General features: G+C 36.8%; 1 protein-coding gene across 3 annotated transcripts; it reads left to right on the forward strand.

The window, feature by feature from the left end:
* Positions 1-139: 139 nt before the first annotated feature.
* On the forward strand, positions 140-18250 carry GSKIP (GSK3B interacting protein). 3 transcript variants are annotated; one of them, XM_069465276.1, is made up of 4 exons: positions 150-192; positions 10815-10919; positions 13747-14005; positions 16494-18250. In XM_069465276.1, exons 3-4 carry the CDS (start codon positions 13748-13750, stop codon positions 16653-16655), a joined length of 420 nt encoding a protein of 139 aa, XP_069321377.1. In that variant the 5' UTR covers positions 150-192; positions 10815-10919; position 13747; the 3' UTR covers positions 16656-18250. The 3 variants fall into 3 exon arrangements, with proteins under 3 accessions (XP_069321376.1, XP_069321377.1, XP_069321378.1); XM_069465277.1 differs by lacking the exon at positions 150-192 and adding an exon at positions 1423-1685; XM_069465275.1 differs by lacking the exon at positions 10815-10919 and having other exon boundaries at positions 140-192.
* Positions 18251-20987: the final 2737 nt, after the last annotated feature.

Raw genomic sequence — 20987 nt, forward strand, 5'->3', positions numbered from 1 at the left:
AGACTCCCTGCGCGCGGCCGGGCGCCGGCGGAAGTGACGCCACACTGGGGGCGGAGCGGGGCGGGGAGAAGGGCCAGGACGCGAGCAGTTCCGGCTCCGAGAGGCGGGCGAGGGCGGGGAGGGAGGGGGCGGCGCCGCGGGTCGGCTCCAGTCGCCTCCGGCGGGAGGAAGAGGAGGACGCGGGGTGCGCAGGTAAGCGGACGGCAGGCCGCCTGTGGCGAGCCGGCGGCAGCCGAGAGGGGCTCGAGGGCGGGCGGGACGTGGAGCTCCCTGGACGGGCACGCGACGCAGCGGGCTGGGTCGTGAGGAGCCACGGCCGAAGGGGCCCCGCGCCCGGACTGAGAGGGGTTTGGGGGCGGGTCCGGTGTGGGCTCTGTCGGACCATTGCCCCCCGGAAACGGGCACTCGGGGCGCCACTGGCTCCACGGGGAGGACTGGAACCCCTCTCGAGCATCTCCGCCTGCCCCCCGAATATCGACCTGTGCCCATTGTCAGCAAGTTATCCGTCCCCCGCCTCATTCAGGTATTGTTTCCAAAGCTTCCTCTCCGTTACTGCGGTCTGCAGTTTGCAGAGAGCTTCTCGCGTACGCTTTCTTAATCCTGGGTGTGCTACACCAACGACCAGGAAACTTGGATTTTCGAGGCATTTGTGGGCAAATCTGCTTTCTCTGATAAATACCAGAGCGTCCTGACCCCGCGGGCACCTCCGTGAAGTACCTGTGCTGTTCTGGCAATCTGCGCAATCGTGTTTCTGCCTTTGGGAGGCAACTCCTGCAGAGGCGGAGCCGGCTCTCAAGTTAGTCCACCTCTGAAGGCCTGAGTGCCGGTGTTCTGTGGCCCCGGAAGCCAAATGCCCTGGGTTAGAATCCTGGCACTGACCCTTATTAACCAAGCCACCTTGAACCGGCCGCTGCCCTCTGAGCCCACGTCACCTCCTTTGCCAAGCGTGAGCGGATTAATATCTTATGTCCAAGAATTGTTAGGAACATAAAATGAGTAGGGCATGAACCTAAACAGTCCTGGACAGAGTCCTGAAACGTACAGCTGAGCTGCTTAAAGAAAGTGAATTAAGATGACCGGTTTAAAAAGTTAAATATTTACTATCTTGGTAACTGTTTCACGAATGCTTTAGAAATACTAACATAGCCCAAAATGTTGGCAGATGGAGAAAGATCTGCTTCCCCTTTCCACGCCACTTTTTCATTTAGAACCAGTGTGCTCTCCAGTGTACGTAGTTGCTTGGATTGTTGATGCCCCTCATTCTTTGCAGACTTACCCAAGTATTCTCAGTAACTTCAATTGCCTTGCACTTCATTCGTCCAAAAATATTTGCTATGGGTCTGTTAAATGAAAGCCACTACAGTTGGTGATGTGAAAAAATGTAAAGAAGAATCAGGCAAAACCTTCAAGGCATGTGTATTCTAATGTGGAACGTTCATTCATTTATTCAGTAAATATTTATTGATGGCCTGCTATGTGCCAGAGTCTATTCTGGGCGCTGGGGATACAGCAGTGAACACAAATCCCTTCCTTCACGGAGATTACATTTTATTAAAGGGAGGGGAAACAGTAATCAAGTAAATAATATGCCATATAGTGATAAGTGCTGTAGGAGAAAAATAATGCAATGTAAAGAGACTGGAGATGGGGGAGAGAGGAGCGATTTGCCATTTTTATATAGGGTGGTAAGAAGAGGCCTCTCTTATTTAATAGGATGATGATTTGGCAAAGACTTGGAGAAAACTGGGAAGCAAGGCACATGTAAACCTGGAAGAGTTGTTTTCCAGGCATGGGAACAGCAAGTGTAAGGCTCTGACACAGGAGGATGCTTGGTGAGTTCAAGGAACATCAGGAGGGAGTGAAGGAAAGAGTAGAAGCTCAGTGAGGGAATGGAGAGAGAGCAGGTCCCATAGGGCCTTGTAGGCTGTTTTAAGGACTTTGGCTTTCTGTAGTCAGAAACTCCTAAAAAAAAAAAAAGAAAGAAAGAAAAGAAAAGAAAAAAAGGACTTTGGCTTTTACTCTGGGTGAGATGGGTTTAGGGAGAAGAGTGACATAATCTGGCCTAAATTTTTATAGGGTCATGCTAATTGCTATGTTGAGAGTAGGCTGGTGTCGGGGTGGGAGGGCCAAAGGTGAAAAAAGCAAGAACAGTTAGAAGGATGTTGCAACAATCCAGGCAAAAGACGACAGTGGTTTGGACCAGAGTGGTAGCAGTGTAGATGATTAATAGCAGTTGGATTCCGGATTTATGTTGAAGATAATAAGATGTGCTTGCAAATAATGATTATAATACTTGCCATGAAAGGAATATAAACAAAGTGCTACGAAAAGTCAAATGTGGGCTCTCATCCAACAAAGAATTAGCATAGGCTTTAGGAGGTTTGAACTAGACTTCTGACCACTAGATATGATTTGGACTTCTTTCAGAAACTTAAATAAGTAGTTTCCTTTGCATGTAGAATGACGTTAAGGCTGTCCATAGGATGCTTGCAATTTCAAATATCAGAAAGGAAAAGAGAAATGGAAGATTTTGCAAAAACAGACATACTCTATTCAATAAAGTCTTAAGTGTGTTGCCTTGTATATTTTATGCTTTCTGGGAGAAATTCAGCATAAATGTTAAGGTTTAGGACCTGTCACTATGATACCTTTAGCTCAAATAGGATATACACTCATCCCAAGTCACAGTGCTGTTTTTGTGTTTTATCCAAGACAGAGTACTTATCACAAAATGTTAACACTTTTCATTGATTGAGGAAGATGAAAACAATTACCTATCCAAATACTGTCAACTCCTTGAGAATTATATGAAGGAGTTTGAAGTGACAGGTTAGAAGCTATATACCAGAGGCTAAATGGGTCATGTCAAAATAATTGTCCTTTAGAGAAATCCATGTTAACATGTGAAATAAAAGAAAAGCCAGTGAGATTTTTTTTGACCTTTTTTTAAGACTTACGTCTGAGGTGACAGCAATATGTTGTCAGGGCACCCATGTCCCACAGCTCCTACCAGATAGAAGCAGCCACCACCCTGTGTAAGGTAAAGAGCATCGAACTTGGAGTCAAACAGCTTGAGTTTCAGGGTCAGCACTTTCCTCTTTAAAGATACTTCTAAATACTTTTAGTATATAGTAATTAGCAGATAATATTTCTTGAGCTTACTGTGTGTCCACCATTTTAAGTACTTTCCATATATTCACTCATTTAGTTCTCTCAATATCACTTTAAGATAGATACCATCGTTAACCTCACTTTAGTGAGAAGGATTGTGTAATGGAGAGATTAAAACATCTTGCCCCAAGTTTCAGAGTAAACAAGTGGCAAAGCTGAGGTTCTAGCCCCAGTCAGTCTGCTTGAGAGCCCATTAATCACCACACCACACTGGCCATGTCTTGCTCATATTGAGAGGGTTTTCCAGATTGTAGTGCGTGATACAAATAAAAGCAATCAGGATTAAGATACTACATTCTAGCCCTCAACTGACTGCTGTAATGTCAACTGAAAAGTCAAACTTTCTTCCAAAATGAATATCTGTAATCTCTATACAGCTCTTGAAATCTTTCTGGCACTGTTCTTTTGTCAGGCTGTATGTAAGTTTTTCTGTGCCCATTCTTTTGTCATCAAGGATGAAGCTCTTTTACATTGTGATGAAATAAAACAAAGCCTAGTAAATTGAGAAGTAGAGAATAGGGTTGGTGGGGACGGGGTGGGGCGGTGGGAGGAACAAATAAAAATAAAACAAGTAGGGAATAAAGGATTTAGTAATCAATATCTTAACCAGTTTCATGAATTCCCCCCCAAAACACTAACATAGTCCAAAAATTATACCAACAGATGGAGAAAGAGCTGGTTCCTAAATAATTTATGTATGCTGTTTTAAGGAGTCATTTTTGGAAACTTTATACGAGGTGATGCAATCCACCAGAATAACTAATAGCAATTGTAAGATATTCCAATTTTTGAAGGTGTTGGCAACAGCATATTGCTCAGAATCTGGTATAAAACCAATTTAGAGTTTAAATGGAAAGCAATGAGGTTTTTATATTATATCTCTTTGATATTGATTTGTTTTATGTTGGTTAGAATGTACTTTATTTAAATATAGTGCCAAATAATCCTCATTAAACATTCAATTTTTGCATCTTTTCTTAGAATCTCATTTACAGTTTCTGGTTTTGGAGGAAAGGTTTACAGGGTTACAGTGTTGCTGCTTATTACAGTTTTAAAAACTCAAAGTAGCACTGTGTATTACTTCACCCTGAGCTCCCTCCTTAATCAACAAAAGCACAATACAATTCTATTGGCTTGATTTATCATTACTAGGTTATATCAATGTATAAATGGAAAATTAGCCAGTTTTACTTTAATTACAAATACTTTATATTTGTAATACTACAGATGAGTCTGATTTAAAACTTTTAATTTCAAAATAAATGTCTCAGAGCTATTCTAAACAGATCCAATGTTATATGTTACAAAATGTAAAGACTAAACTAGGTTTTAGCTTTGCCTAAATTCTAAATGTCGCTAATTATAATTATTTTTATTCATCTTTACTTACTTACTTTTTTTGTTTGTTTGTTGTTTTGTTTTGTTTGGTGTTTTGTTGTTGTTGTTGTTGTTTGGTTTTGTTTTGTTTTTTGAGACAGAGTCTCACTCTGTTGCCCAGGCTAGAGTACCATGGCGTCAGCCTAGCTCATAGCAACCTCAAACTCCTGGGCTCAAGCAATCCTCCTGCCTCAGCCTCCCGAGTAGCTGGGACTACAGGCATGCACCACCATGCCCGGCTAATTTTTTCTATATGTATATTTAGTTGTCCAGCTAGTTTCTTTCTATTTTTTAGTAGAGACGGGGTCTCACTCTTGCTCAGGCTGGTCTCGAACTCCTGACCTTGAGCGATCCACCTGCCTCGGCCTCTGCCACAGGCATGAGCCACTGTGCCTGGCCAAAATTTCAGAGTTTTAATTGTGGAAATACTTGATACATGAAACAAGCAGTTCTGCATTTACCTTTTTTGTCTTATATGATAGATCATTTTTTTGAGCCACCGCGCCCGGCCCATATTTACTTTCAAAACAGTTGTTTGAAATGCAGATAAATTAAGACCTTTTGTTTTGTGTGAAACTGATGCTACCAGTTACTTTATCTGTTTAATGATAGCCTGGCTTCTGAAAGAAAATTGTTTCTTCTTCCTACACCCGTACTTTCCAATATTTCACAATTTTTTAAATTGTTTTTTCATATTGCAAACAATGTATTTTCTTTTTACCATAGAAAAGGTTAGAATATTAAAAAAACTAAAACTATCAATAACTGTCTTAACTTTTAACAAGGAACAAAAGCATAACTGAAATGGAAAGAGTTATAAAAACATAGAGAAATCCTAACTCAGTACTCACCTTCCAGCCTTCTACCAGCCCCTGTCTCTACCTGTTAATGTTATACTGCCAGACACAGTGCCTGGAATTTCCATCATGTTTAGTTAATTTCTTGGGCTAGGACAGTACTTCTCAAACTTACTTTTCACTCAGATATTCCTATCAGAAGCAAAGGAAACCCTAGAGGTATAGGAGTGTAACCTAAAGAGGACATGGCTTGAGACTTCCAAACATTTGTGGTTTTTTTCTTTAAAATTGTAGGCAGTTTTGCAATATTTCCTAATATTGATACAGTAACGGTGATGCATATTTTCCAAGCGTGTCTACCATGTTTATCGTGTGGTTTTGTATACCCTTTATAACAGAGCTGAGTACTACAGCTTCAGAAGCAGAGAGTTAAAATTTTTTCTGTGGTTTATTCATTTGTAAAATATTTAATGAAGACATACCTTACACCAGACAGTATACTGGTTATATAGACATCACGGGCCCCCATCCTCATGGGCCTTTGGCAGTACAGACACAAAAATTATTTGCAATGAGGTTTAAGTACAGTAGTACCAATACAGAGATGTTATTAAGGAGGGTAGAGTAATTTATCTTGAGATCAGATAATAGAATCCTGAAATAGATGTGTCTGAGTGTGTCTGAGCTTAATTTTGAAGGGTTAAAAGTCTTCACCGTATTGTCAGAATACATTTTTTTAAAGTTAGAAACATGGGTCTCATATAAACATATGGTAAGCATGTGTCAAAAATTTATTTAATTCATTAATGAAAGAGCCAGCAAGATGCTAAACTTGGTTCAGAGTAGTATAGGAGAGATCAAAGTCAATGAAAGAAAAACTGATGAAATAGGATTGCAAAGTTAGCTCAAAACGGACTAGTGGGATTTCTACTGGCTAAGTGACAGGGACCCTCCCACCGTTAGCAACAACAAAAAAGTGGACAAAAATATATGAAACAATGGTTTTAAAGACTTTGGGCATCAGGCAATGGACAGTGATCCCTAAGAGGCAAGACACGAATGAGGTGAGCCTATTTCCTCATTGTACTACCCAGAGAGGTTCCCGGTGTGGCCCCAGGAGGAAAAACCCAGGTAAAAAGCCTGGTGGTCTCCCTGAATTGAGGACATGGAGCTAGAAGTCCAGGAATGCCAAGGCAGCTAGGACAGAGTACCAGAAAGTAAAGAGTTTCACAGAAAATGAAAGCTGTAGTTTTGCCTCTTTAGTGGGGCAAAATTAACCAGAAATTAAATGCAGCTTTGGTACTGCCTAAAAAAAGCCGAAAAGCAAGACTTAGAAAGACCTAGATGTTTTCAGATAACCAAACTATATCCCAGGACAATGCTCAGTAATATTTATAGGTATGTAAAAATATTCAGCACCAAATACACAATATCTGGCATCCAATCAAAAATTACAAGACATGCAAAGCAGCAGAATATAAACTATAATGAGGAGAAAAATCTGTCAATTGAAACTAACGCAGAAATAACACAATGAAATTAGTAGGCAGGACATTATAACACTTATTATAACTATTTTTTTGGTTTTTTATTATATCTATTTTATTTGCTTAAAAAGCTAGAGATTAAGCAAGTTAAGCAGAGACATGGAAAATACATTTTTAAAAAAAAGACCCAAATAGAATAAATTAAATACAGCAGAAGAAAAGATTAGGAAACTTGAAGACATAGCAGTAAAAACTATTCAAACACACACACACACAGAAAGAGACTAAAACGATGAACAAAGCAATGAGGAATAGGACACCTTCACTTAGACTAACATATATGAAATTAGAGTCCCCAGAGAGGGGAGGGACAGATAAATGTTTGAAGAAATAATGGCCAAACATTTTCTGAATTTGTTGAAAGCTGTAAACCTATAGATGCAAGAATCTCAACAAACTCCAAACAAAAGAAGCATGAAAAAAACTACGCCAAGAGGAACAAAGGTAACAGTAACATCACATTTCTTATGGACAACAATGCAAGCAAGGTGATAGTTGAGAAACATCTTTAAAGACTTCAAGGGAAAAAAATCTAACAACCTAGGATTCTATACCCAGCAAAAGTATATTTCAAAAATAAAGATGCACTAATGTTGAAAGAAGTTCTTCAGGTAGCAGGAAAATGATACAGATCATATGTATAGATATAGATCAACATAAAGGAATAAGGAACACCAGAAATGGTAACTATATAAATATTTTTGTTACCTAAATCTCTCTGAAAAATAATTGACTGTTTAAAGCAAAAATAATAACAAGTATTATGAAGTTTCTAACTTATGTAGAACTAAAATAATATGATAAAAACAACAAAGGCTGTATATTACTCTCTTGTTAAGTTCTTATACATAAAGTGTTATAATATCAATTGAAGGTAGATTATGATAAATATATACTATAAACTCTAAAGCAACAACCAAAAACATACAACAAAAAAATACAGTTAATAAGACACCAAAAGATCTAAAATAGAATCCTAAAAAAGGATCAGTCCAAAAGTAGGCAAAAAAAAAAAAGAAGAAGAAAAGGGAGTAAAGTACAGATGGGACAAATAGAAAACATATAGCAAGATACTAAATTTAAACTTAACCATGTCAGTAATTACAGGAATCATATTAAATGTAAATGGTCTAAAAACCCTTTGTTAGTCCATTTTCTGTTGCTTGTAACACAATACCTGAAACTAGGTAAGTTATAAAGGAAAGGAATTTATTTCTTACAATTATGGAGACTGAGAAGTCCAAGGTCGAGGGGCTGTGTCTGGCAAGGGACTTCTTGCTGGTGGGGGACTCTGCATAGTCCCAAGGCAGTGACAGGCAAGAAGGCTGAGAGTATTAGCTCAAGTTGCTCTTTCTCTTATAAAGCCACCAGTCCCACTCCTATGATAACCCATTAACCTGGATTAATGGATTAATCAATTCACAAGGGCAGAGCCCTCATGACCTCAGTCACCTCTTAAAGGCCCCTCCTGTCAATATTGCCACAATGGGGATTAAATTTCAACATGAGTTTTAGAGAGGATAAATATTCAAACCATAGCACACCCTAATTAAAAGGTAGCAGTTGCCGGATTGGATTAAAAAGCGGGACCAAACTATATCCTGACAATAAGAAAAGAAATTGCTATTTCCATTCTCAAGACTTTAAAACAGCCTGTTATGCCAAAATTAAATTCCCCTAGACAGGGGTCAGCACCTTGTCAAATTGGGCCATCCCCACCTATCCTTGTATTTGAGCGAGGCTAGTCTCCTTATAGTTCCTGCCACACTTTGTGCAGACCCTTGCCTTTGGTTTGTTCCCAATGCAGATTTCTTCACAACTCACAAGACCTTTCTGCTTATCCATAACACTTTAACCATGCTCATTCTAGACCAATTGTGACTGACTCGTTCCATGAGTCAGGCCCCATTGTAACTAACAATTATGTCATAGATCATGGAATGTCAGAGCTCTTAGAACAGTAAAGAATTTCCTGTCCCTTTCCCTTACTATACAGGTGAGAACATCATGAGTCCAATGAGATCATATGGTCAATCCAAGTTCATACAAGTTTAGTGATAGAGTTTGTAATAGGACCAAGACTTATCATTATTTTCTGTAATTATCTGCAACTCACAATTAAGTACATTTTTTGGTTGTAATTATGGTGTGTGGTGCATTAATATTCATGTAAATATTTCAGGTACCTGTCTTATTTCCCAAATTAGAGTGTAAGCTACCAGTAGACATCTTTAATTAGTATTCTAGCGCTTAGAAAAAATGGTAGATATATAGGTACACAGTAGATTATATTTGGATAATAAGCAGAGTCCAAATAAACAAGATTATAAAATGTAAGAAGTAGTGCAATAGTTTCTGCTATTTGAAACAATGATGATTGATTCCCCTCTGTAGAGTAGTTAGAATTCAATTGTTTCTCAATTTCCAGATTTTGCTACTCATATATAAAGTAAGTTTAATTCATTGCCTTTACATCTACTGAGGTTTTCAACCATAATATAAACTGAGTTTATTATATCATCTACAAGTGTTCACAGAGGTCTAAACCTGTGCTGTCTGATACAATAGCCACTGGCTATTTACATTTAAATGAATGAAAATTAAATAAAATTTTAAATTCAGTCCCTCCATCACACTAGCCAAACCTCAGGTGGCCAGTAGTTCCTGTATCGGACGGCACTGATAAAGAACACTCCATCACAGAAACTTCTGTTCATCTGTAATTTCTTACATGATGATAAATTATTTTGCCTACAGAAAGGGAAACCAAAGATTTTTTACAGGAATCACACTGATGAGCCAACCATTCTGTTAACCCAACAGCAGCTCTAATATGTCAATAGTATTAATAATTCTTGCAGTTGTTCCTTTACTAGGTATGTATTTCTTCATCCTCAATGGCACAGACTTCCACAAGTACATAGATAATCCATTGAGAAGTTAGAAAATATATCTATATTTTGCACTTGCGTGTCCTCATTTCCAATATGACAAAGACAAAAGGAACATTTATGCCAAAAAGGGCCATGGCCACGTGCAGCTTATTCACTTCATGAACTGGGCCCGATGCATACCCAAGGACAAAGCTATGAAGTTTATCATTCAAAACATAGTAGAAGCTGTAGCTCTCAGGGACATTTCTGAAGCAAATGTCTTCAGCACCTGTGTGCTTCCCAAGCTGTACGCGAAGCTACATTGTTGCATGAGTTGTGCCATTCACAGCAAGGTAGTCAGGAATCATTCTCGGAAAGCCAGCAAGGACCAAACACCTGATTTAGGCCTGCAGGTACTGCCCCACAATGACCACCAAACCCATGTAAGGATCTGAGTCCTTAAGGACTGGAAAAAAACTATCCTCTGGCAAACCAGAATGGGCTCTGGCTGCATTTCTCTGTAAATCTCTTAACTCTGTTCTTTTCCCACTGAAAGCATTGACCTTGGACTAGTGTTCCCATCTCAAGATGGCTACTAGGAACAGCTGTAGCTGTGTGCTCTGACTGAACTATTCTGGATTAAAGTGACCGGGAAGAATTTTGTGTATTGATTAGTTTAAAACAATCTGTAACTGGGAAGTGGAGTGAATCTCAGCCACATTGCTTGGTTACTTTACTTAATGTGGAAAGGGGACATTATGATTGCCCTTGGAAAATCTGCATGGTATTAGACAGGGGAAAGGATATTAGTAAATAATCAAGAATCTGTTATAATCTACAAAAGATAAGTTGTAATAATTCCTTAAAATAATAGCTAAAAATATTAATTTGTGTAGTGCTTCAATAAAATCTATCATTTTAATTTATATGTATCATCAAAAGTTCTGAATTTTATCTGTCGTCACTTAAAGACATTTCAGACAAAATCCTTTAAAAGTTCAGTCTTGGAAAAGGTGTCTTTCTCTTTTATTTATTTATTTTTTTTGCAGTTTGGTGCTCATGATTACATAGCAACAGTTTGTGACCTACTTTACCAACCTGTGAGGATTTCTTCCATTCTAGTACTAGATTCTTCATCCTTCAGCATCATTAAGGTCCTCATTGCAATGAATTAGACTCTTGCTTTAAAAACTTTATAAGCATCAGACTTTATGTTATGATCATTATTTCTGACACCTATAATTGAAGTACTTGATTACTTAAGAAAAATAAAGATGTTTGGTATTCATGATATTGAGATTCATGGTAGCAGTCACATACCTAAATCTTCAGAACTAACTTTGAAAAAATAAAATAAAATGGGCTCATTTCTTATATGTAAAACCAAGTATAATGTTAAGCAGTATATTGATTATTTTTAGAAAATAAAATATTTTCATTTTCCTATATAGTAAGTCAATTTTAGCTTTCCATTACCTGACAAATTGCTCTAGCAATAATTGGTAATTTTATAATTACCTTGTATTATTTATAGTGAGTCAGTAATTCTACAAAGTGCTATGGGAGACAAGATAAAGGATCTTTAAAACATATCATTAATTGAAATATAATAGGATTGGAGAAATATATTGTTCATATACTTGCTATGTTATTTTTTAAATAGTTTTACATAGCTTATCATAAATTGCCTTTAGCAAATAGTTGTGACTTTTATAATGTGCAAATGGCATGCACCTAGAGGAACTCTATAGCTCCTTAAGATTTTTGCTGATGATTTGGAGTAGAGGCTACGCAGCAAAATCACCCAGGAACTCTGAAAAAATACCTGTTTCCCAGAGATTTTGATTTCATTGCTCTGCAGTGGGGTCAGTGCATCTGTCATTTTATAAGCTCTCCCAGGTGATTGTAATGAGGAGCCAAGGTAGAGAACCACTAATTTAAAGGACTTTGAATATCACACAAATAGGGCACAAGTTAATAACTTCAGAAAAAGAAATGAATGTGTAATGTATTATACCAGACAAGTGGTGTAAATAAATGCCCATGAAAGTTATCAGCATTGTCAGAAAAAAAAGTTGTTAAGGCTCCTTTTAAAAAATGAGTTTAAGGCCAGGCGCGGTGGCTCATGCCTGTAATCCTAGCACTCTGGGAGGCGGAGACAGGCAGATCGTTTGAGCTCAGGAGTTTGAGACCAGCCTGAGCAAGAGTGAGACCCCTCTCTACTAAAAAAAAAAAAAAAAAATAGAAATTAGCTGGACAACTAAAAATATATAGAAAAAATTAGCCGTGCATGCCTGTGGTGGTGCCTGCCTGTGGTCCCAGCTACTCGGGAGGCTGAGGCAGTAGGATTGCTTGAACCCAGGAGTTTGAGGTTGCTGTGAGCTAGGCTGATGCCACGACACTCTAGCCCAGGCAACAGAGTGAGACTGTCTCAAAAAATAAAAATTAAAAATTAAAAAATGAGTTTAAGGACCAGGTGTGGGTGGCTGGAGTCCAGGAGTTCAAGGCTGTACTGTAGTTCACTGTGATCACGCCTGTAAATAGCCACTGCACTATAGTCTGGACAACAAAGCAAGACCTCATCTCTAACAAAAAAAAAAGAGAGAGAGAGAGAGAGAGTTGATTACTAATCTAGTCTAGCTCCAATGTGGTGAGGGGGAGGGACTATGCCTTAATGTGAGACCTTGACCACAATGCTCGAGTAGTTAGGCGATGAATGTTTATTAAATATGTGAATGAAGGAAGAGTCATGCTTTATTCAGGACAGTGGATGCTTAATCCATATCAGAGAAATGAAAATCTTAACTTACTTTTAAAGCCTGCCAACTACAAAGAAAGCATAATATTCCTTCTGTAAAGCTCCTTTTACATTGCAAAGCAATTTTGTATTTATTAACTTATTCATACATTTCCAATCTTAACAATACATGGTCAGGAAAATCCTTTTTAACCCCAGTTACAGAAGAAAAGCTATAACTACATGGGAGCCTGACAGTAATATTGGATCAAGTTAGCATGAGAAATAATACTTTTCAAAATATAACATTTGGGCCAGTCTAATAAGTGTTAGAGAAGATGAGTTATTCAGTAAATGGTGTTTGTATAGTAGGCTATCGATTTGGAAAATAAAGTTATACAAAATAAGTTCCAGATGGCTCAAACAGTTAAATACAGATAGAATGAGAATTTAGAAGACAATTTAGGAGATTTTTAAAAATGTGATCATTGAAGGATGGGGAAGGCCTTAATCAAAACCCTAAATGCAGAAGTCTTAAAAGGAGCTACTAGGAGTTACCGTACTGTGATAGGTGAGGAATCTGATTTCAGACAACTTGGGTTCATTTCCATTTCTATTTTTTTGCAGCTGTATGACCTTGGATCTAAATATCCTATAAACATCTAAAAAGATGTTTACAAGGAAATGCATATTAAAACAATGCACTATATTATTCTTTGCCTTTCCAATTGGCAAAAATTTATAAGAATTGGAAGGAGTGTGGAAAAAAAAGAGTACATTCCTCATATTCTATTGGGAGAGTATAGATCAATACAGCCTTTTTTTTGAAGAATGAATTGGCAATATCTGTTGAAAGTTAAAATGAGCATGTCCTTTGACTGAGCAATTCCAGTTCTAAATATCTATCCTAGAGAAATAATTATAAATTTTAAAATAAATATGTACTAGGATTGTTAGTGAGGCATGTTTAAAATAGCTAAAAACTGTAATATTCCAAATGTTTATCAATATGGGAATTAATCTTTTGGGGGTAAGTAGGGAAGAGGAATCCTTTTTTTGAAAACCTGTAGGTATCTGTAATTTTGCTGTGAAAAACTACTAAAAATGGTTTTAGACAATATTTTTCCTAAAAATTGTTAGCTAATGTTTTATACTAAGTAGCAATTGTAAGACATAGCTAATTGTAATCATATCATATTTTGAGTGTCTTTCAATAAACAAATTTTTTATCTACTTTTTTGCAGAATGGAAACAGATTATAATCCCATGGAGCTAAGCAGTATGTCAGGATTTGAAGAAGGTTCAGACCTTAATGGTTTTGAAGGAACTGATGTGAAAGACATGAGGCTGGAAGCAGAAGCAGTTGTAAATGATGTTCTCTTTGCTGTTAACAACATGTTTGTCTCAAAAAGCCTGCGCTGTGCAGACGATGTGGCTTATATCAATGTAGAAACTAAGGAAAGGAACAGATACTGCCTGGAGCTCACTGAAGCAGGACTTAAGGTAACTCACTTTTCTTTTTAGAAAAAAAAGTATATCTTTACCACTTTATCAAAAAGTTGAGGGGAGTAGGGAGGTGGAGGGTGTTAAATGAGAACACTCAATAGCTTTCAATTTTTTTTTTTTTTTAATGGAAAACTTTTCCTAGGGATTTTTATTAATTTTAGAGTCTTTTGATCAATGTATGGAAATTGAATTTTTTTAAAAAGAAGGAACATTTGATTTGCAGAGTAATACTTTGTTTTAATCATCACTCCCAAAACTAATTTATTTCTCACCTATAGCTAAATGTGTCCACCAAAATTATTATGCATTCTCTGCATTGAATGAGTTTTGCAATCATTGTGTTGAAAGGGTCTTTGTCCATCTCTTATAAATGTCTCTTCTATTAAGACAACATACTTGACTTCACTGTTTTCCAGCTCTTAGATCACAATTAAATCAGAATAGAACATTCCGCCCCCAAATTTCCAAGAGTGTCCTTTCAGCCCTTTATTATGAGTATATCTTTATTACGAGTGAGCTCTTCTAGGCAGATTGACCTTTCTGTGTTCTTTAAATGAGAATCATGAGTTTAGAATAGTAGAAAGCATCACCTGAGAGCAACTTTTCGTTAAAAAATATGTGTATATTATGATAATCTTTGACCTACTAAACAAAGGGATGGACATTAGAAAATCTAAAATTTAGTTTTGACTTTACTAATCAGTAAATCTTTATACTTGGTCAAAGGTTGCTAACTTTTCTGTTTCTCTGTATCTGTGAAGAGTAGTTGCACATTATCATAAAGTAGAGAGCAAGGCCTAAGCAAGTAAGAATGTCACATAATATTGTGTTAAACAAGTACATGAGTATTTCTTTATTTCACTAGATTCAGTTTGCTGAAGATGAATCGTGTGTACTATATATTTTTGATAGAGTAAATTGCAAGACTAGCATCTTTACTACTCTAAATTTCCTCAACTGTCGTGTAGATAGCTGCTTAGCTTTAGGAGTAGTGCCTGAGTTGAGTAATTTTTGTGCACTCCTTTTCAAATCCTTAAATTTGTACTAAAAGCTTGTAATGTTTAGCAGTGGATCTTGCTGGGCGTGGTAGTGCATGCCTATAATCCCAGCTACTTGAGAAGCTGAGGCAGGAGGACTGCTTGAGCCCAGGAGTTCAAGACCAGCCTGGGCAACATAGTAAGGTATGTTCACATAAGGTAGCTGTGGTGAGGTATAAGTTCTGATCAGAGAGTCAGAAGTCTTAAATGTGAATTTGAGTGATCTTGGGTGAGTCAGTCTACCCTTCAGAGTCCATGCTACTTTATCTATAACCCAGAGATTAAAAAACTAAAAAGGATTTTGGGGATGATTATATGACAAGTGGTATGGAAAGATATGGATCAGTCACAAAACCTGTCATGTACTAGGTGCTCAAATATTTGTTTTTTTAGTCTGATTGAGTTACCATTTATTGAGCGACTATCCTGCGTCAGCAGTTGGAAATCAAACCATGAATAAGACATGATCCCTTTCCACCAGGAAGATCACAGTCTAGCAGGTATAAGAGGAAGGCAAGCAGAACTGTACTGTACTACACCTATACAGAGTGCAGTGATCGAGCATGGCTTTGAAGAGGTGGGATTCGTTTTCCCTAGGTGTCTGCCTGTGCTTTTCGTTTTAAAACAATACTCAGCTTCTTTTTCTAACATAAACTTTCATCTTCTATGGCTTAAATGTCATAAAAATTTATAATTTATAGAAGGAGTTTACAAGCTTTCGTCGAGTTAGCAAAAACAAAATTAATTTTACCCTATACTGTGCTGGGGAACCATGATATATCTTATTAATATAATTTTGTCAAAGAGAAGAATTTTAACTATGTTTACGGGGTGGGGGGAACCCACAGAATAACATTCCCTTTTATCTCATAGTTGAGCATTCGTTCCCTGTCAGATAAACATATTAGGTGAACATGGCCTTTCAGATTACTAATTAGAAAGTTAAAGAGTTATTAAAACTAATAATTAAAATAATTATTAAAATAATAAACTAAATTTCTAGGAATAAAGGATTGCAAGCTAAATATTATAAATAATGATTAAAATATGAACTCATATTATCTATTATAGTACTTTAATATAGTAGACCCTCAATATGTGGAATTAAATAGAGTGAATAATAGAAGCATGTTTTGAAATACAAAAATGAAATACTGTTTTTGTGTAGTTTTTTAAATTCTTTCTCTACATTTTTTTTTAGAATCAAGAGTAGGTAAATGAAACCTTTTAAATTTTGAAAAAAGAATTCTATAAGGAGCATTTTACTGGTATTGTTTCTATGCTATATGTTACACGTTATAAGTTGCTTAAATATTAAAGGTTGTGATAAAAACATGCATATTCTGACTTATATTGAGAAATAGTGTCATTAGATTCTTACCCGTATAAACACTTGGTTTTCGTTCTGTACCAAGATGAACTAATTCCCTGTTGCATTTCTCTTGCAGGTGGTAGGTTATGCTTTTGACCAGGTGGATGATCATTTACAGACTCCCTACCATGAAACTGTCTACTCTCTGTTGGATACGCTCAGCCCTGCCTACCGGGAAGCATTTGGAAACGCACTCCTTCAAAGACTGGAAGCTTTGAAAAGGGATGGACAGTCATGACTAAGCTTTTTTTATTTTAGAGGGGACTGGTGCTGGTACAGAATGTTGACATAAAGCTTGAAATTCTTGCATATGGTCATGAAAAGTGCATCTTTGGTTTTGTGTCCTTATCACTTGCTTCAAATTTAGGCTTTTGACTCAGATGATTATTGAATAATGAATTGGCTTAGTTTCGGATTCACTAAAGGAATTCTGAGGCCATTGCTGTGATACTATCATTAAGTCATTCACATTTCTTCATATGCTATCTCTGCATTTCAAACCCTAATCAGTATTTCATTTTTTTAATTACAGGGCTTTGATGCTGCCGGCACTCTCTTTTACATAAGAAATTCTAGATTTGCACAGTAATATAGGAATTAGAATTACCTAACTTTAAACTTTGATTCAGCCTGCTAAATCAGGGGCTCACTACTAGCTTGGACTGACTTTGTAGTAATTATTTTGCTACTAGCCTTATTGGAAACAAATTATCAACTAGTTTCCCCTGCACAAATTTTGAAATTCACTGCTTCACTTTATATTACTATTAGGAATTGATAAAGATGAATTATTAATATATATTACTTAATTAGTATTAAATGAAAAACAGGGACGGAAATAGTTCTGTATTCCGTGTTTGCAACAGCCAGCCAACTGAGCAGAGGTCGAACCATTAGCAAATGAATGTAATACTCACTCGTATCCAAGATATCTAAGCACATAAGCAAATACAGGAACAGTCTCCATTTCTTTTCTTAACAAAAAACATCGTCAGTGTGTGATTTAAAAGAAGATTCTGGTTTCCTAGAAGACAATATTTTGGCCTGTGTTGATTCTTATTCTAAATGTTTGTTTACATAATGTACAGTATATATTCAGAAAGTATTTTTGCTTCAACGTTTACTGTAGTGCTTTGGTATTCCCACAGCACCCCACCTTCCCCAATAGATGTACAGTGTTCTGTCTCAATGCTAAATCTGCAATGTAATATGAGTGCATTGTATGGGTTTGAAACCAAAGGAGAATGAAGCATTCAGAGACTTAATATTTGAAAAAGGGATACTCTGTATTTTATATTTTATTATAAGTACTGATATTTGTAAACTTAATAAACTGTACCATGCTGCCGCATGTTTTCAAGTACATGTTGAAAAATAAGGATTGGGGAGTTTTTTTAATGGTCACCTAAAGCAGCTGCTGTAACAATGTTGAACTAAGCTTCTGCATCTGGACACACCTTCATAAATTTGTCATCTGCACATTTTTTTTACCATTATTAAAAAATAGATACTTTTAGGCTCTGAAGATCATGTGGACCAGAATAAGTTAAATTTCAGTTCGCATCACAATTCATTGTTAAACTTCATTGGAATGCTTTAATTATGTTTGGTAATATATATTCATGCTCAGCTTTATTTTCAGATGCTTAACTGGGCAATGAAGTCTAACTTCAGGTTGAACTTTCTCATGCTTAATCTCAGGCTAAATGTAAATGATATTTGTAAAGTTTAAATAAAATTCTGTTTACTCATTTTGAGTTAAGTATGGAGAAAAGTGATTGTATGTTTAAAAGTTAAAATTGTTCATTTTGTGATAAATGATTGATTCCAAGAGCTTCTGTTTCCATTTTTTAATCCTGCGTTGTTACATTTTTATTTGAAGTGAGTTGCTCTTTTTATTACTATGAAAGAACAGAAAGAGAGGACATTAGTGAAACTATACAGATATACTGGAGAAAATAGATATGAAAACCTCCATTTTACCTAGACTGTTGAAAGAACTTTACCAGATAAATTAAGCCTGATTTCACTTCCAAAGGAAAAAAAACTCTTACAAATCAATAAGAAAAAAGATGAGAACAATGGGCAAATAATATGATTAAACAACTCTGGAAAAAATACAGATGTATTTTGTTGCCACTTGAAATATGTTCAACCCAACCAGTAATTCAAGACAGGAAAATTAAAAAGAATTGGGCCAGTTCACCTAATAATTTTGTGATTTCTCTTATTTAAATATAATACCAGTAAGGATTTAGTGAGGGGGCATTCTTACATTCTTTTGGAGGCTATATTGGTGAAGTCTTTCTGGAAACATTGGTAATAGAGCCTCTACAAAGTTGATAACTCCTGAACTGGCAGTCTAGCATTGGGGAATGATTCAGCAAAAGATAAAGTACAAGGATGTTCATTTTCTCTAATGAAAAATTGGGAAGGCTTTAAAGAGTTCATCTTTTTATATCTTTTTGATGGAAAAGTATGCAACCATTAAAAACCAAGAAAAATGGTGATGGGGAAATATTAGGCTACATGAAAAAAGCAGGATATAAAACTATACATGCTATATTTTGAAAAATCATGTAACAAGTAAAATTGAAATAAGATTTTAATAGTAGTCATCAGTGGGTGGTAAGATAAGGTAACTTTCATTTTCATTATGCTTTTCCACATTTCCTACATTATTTTGTATGTACTAATTAGAAGGCAGAAATGCAATAGATACGACAGGATTTGAGCTAGCTGAAGAATATTTCTCTAGCAAAAGCATCAAGCCTTGCTGAATTTTATCTGCTCCTCATCCTTGAAGAGGCAGTATGACGATGAGGAGAGAAGAGTGCACACCTCATTTCCCATAATGACAGTCTTCCCACCTTTCCTCCAGGTCCGGAATCAATCATACTCACACAGCAAATCAGCTGCTAGTGGTGTACTTAACCATTAGTTTCTTCCATTGCACACTGTGCTATTCTCTCTCCAGTGTTCAAAAACAAAATGTGCTGTTTGAATGTTAAGGGAGATAGAATAGGAAGACACTGAGATTTTGATATGTACCACATTGACTTTAGAACTTTCCCTTCAATTATTTTATGGGTGACATAGCCAAGACTTGGATAGATTGAGAGACTTGCTCAGCAGCCCCCCCAGGAGCAGTAGAATTGGGTCAGAACCCAAGTCTGATTCTGCCAGCTGTCCCTATACAGTATATGTCAAAAGCCATCACATGAACTTTGTGGTTATATGAAAGCTGATTTTAAGAGAAGGAAGGAATAACAAAGGAAAGATAAGCTGGTATAAAAGAATTAATAGACTCTCCTAACTTACCAACATATGTAAAAAATGTGTATCTGGAAGCCATAGCCCCTGTAACTGTAGAGCAAGCTCATTTACGTTACCAGTAGTATAAACAATAAGAATGAAATACAGGGAAGTTACAGTATTTTATTGTAGCATGAATAACTTTCAAAGTATTTACCTGCTTAATTGCATATCAATAGGGAATGCAGAGAAAAACTAAAAATTTGAAAATAAGGATTCAAGCAATTTTTTAGAATATTAGAACTAACAAGTCATTTGAAAGAATGCTGAAGTATATTTACTTCAGATTTTGCACTGGTCTTGCATGAATATTTTTACATTTAAACTGGCAGCACTTTTCTTGTTGATAATAAAAAAACAATTTTGCTATGATCCAACTGTTCCCAAACTGAGTTGGCAAAATTTCAAAGCGTTAATTAGTTTATCAAAACCAGTTTTAATGAGACGTGTGTATAAAAAAGAAAAGGGGGTGGGGACAAGAAAAATGGAACAAAAAGCCTCCCCATTTGTAGAAGTGTGCCTTAGCCTTGCAGAACAACAGAAAAAAAATAAAACCAATAATTTCACCTTTGGAGACCACTTCAGAAAATACTTTCAAATATATCTTATTTAATCCTAACAGCCCTGTTAGGCTAGTGTTCTCACTCCTGTTTTACAGCCAATTTAACAGCCTGCGGAAAGTGAAAAGATTGGTCCCAATCTCCCACAAATGTCTGCAGAGCTGGAACTCAAAGCCAGATCTCCTGAGTGCCTGACAGACAGCCCAGAGCCTCCAAGCTGTCTGGGCCACCTCCACTTTTTGAGGCAACTAGTTTGTTGTTTGTTTGTTTTTTTTTTTTTTAAGAACACTCACAAAAAATATTGCTGCATGGATTAAATATTAACTTTTACAAGTTAATGTTTAAAGGACAAAAATATTTCAGTATAATCAGGCAGTTCTGAGATACCTACAGCATGTTCATAGTCCACCAGAGCTTTTGTGGTGCTGCGAAAAAACAAGTTGTATGTTATCTTTTAATTTGTGGGGGTATCTCAGCAACTGCATGTATACTCTCATTTGAAAAGATCAAAAGTCTAAATTTCATCCCTTTGTGAACGTTGAGTGACTCGAGGGTACAAGATGGTCTCTAGGCGCCCCCACCCCACCCCGGGAGGTCTTTCCGGAACTGCTCCTGGAAACAGCCTCCAAGCCGGAGAGTCCCCTAGACCAGCAGCAAATTGGCTGCACAGCGGGGACCACGCTCGCTGTCGCTCG

The sequence above is a fragment of the Eulemur rufifrons genome, chromosome 2 (genome assembly GCF_041146395.1).
Source record: "Eulemur rufifrons isolate Redbay chromosome 2, OSU_ERuf_1, whole genome shotgun sequence".
NCBI classification, from domain to species: Eukaryota; Metazoa; Chordata; class Mammalia; order Primates; family Lemuridae; genus Eulemur; species Eulemur rufifrons.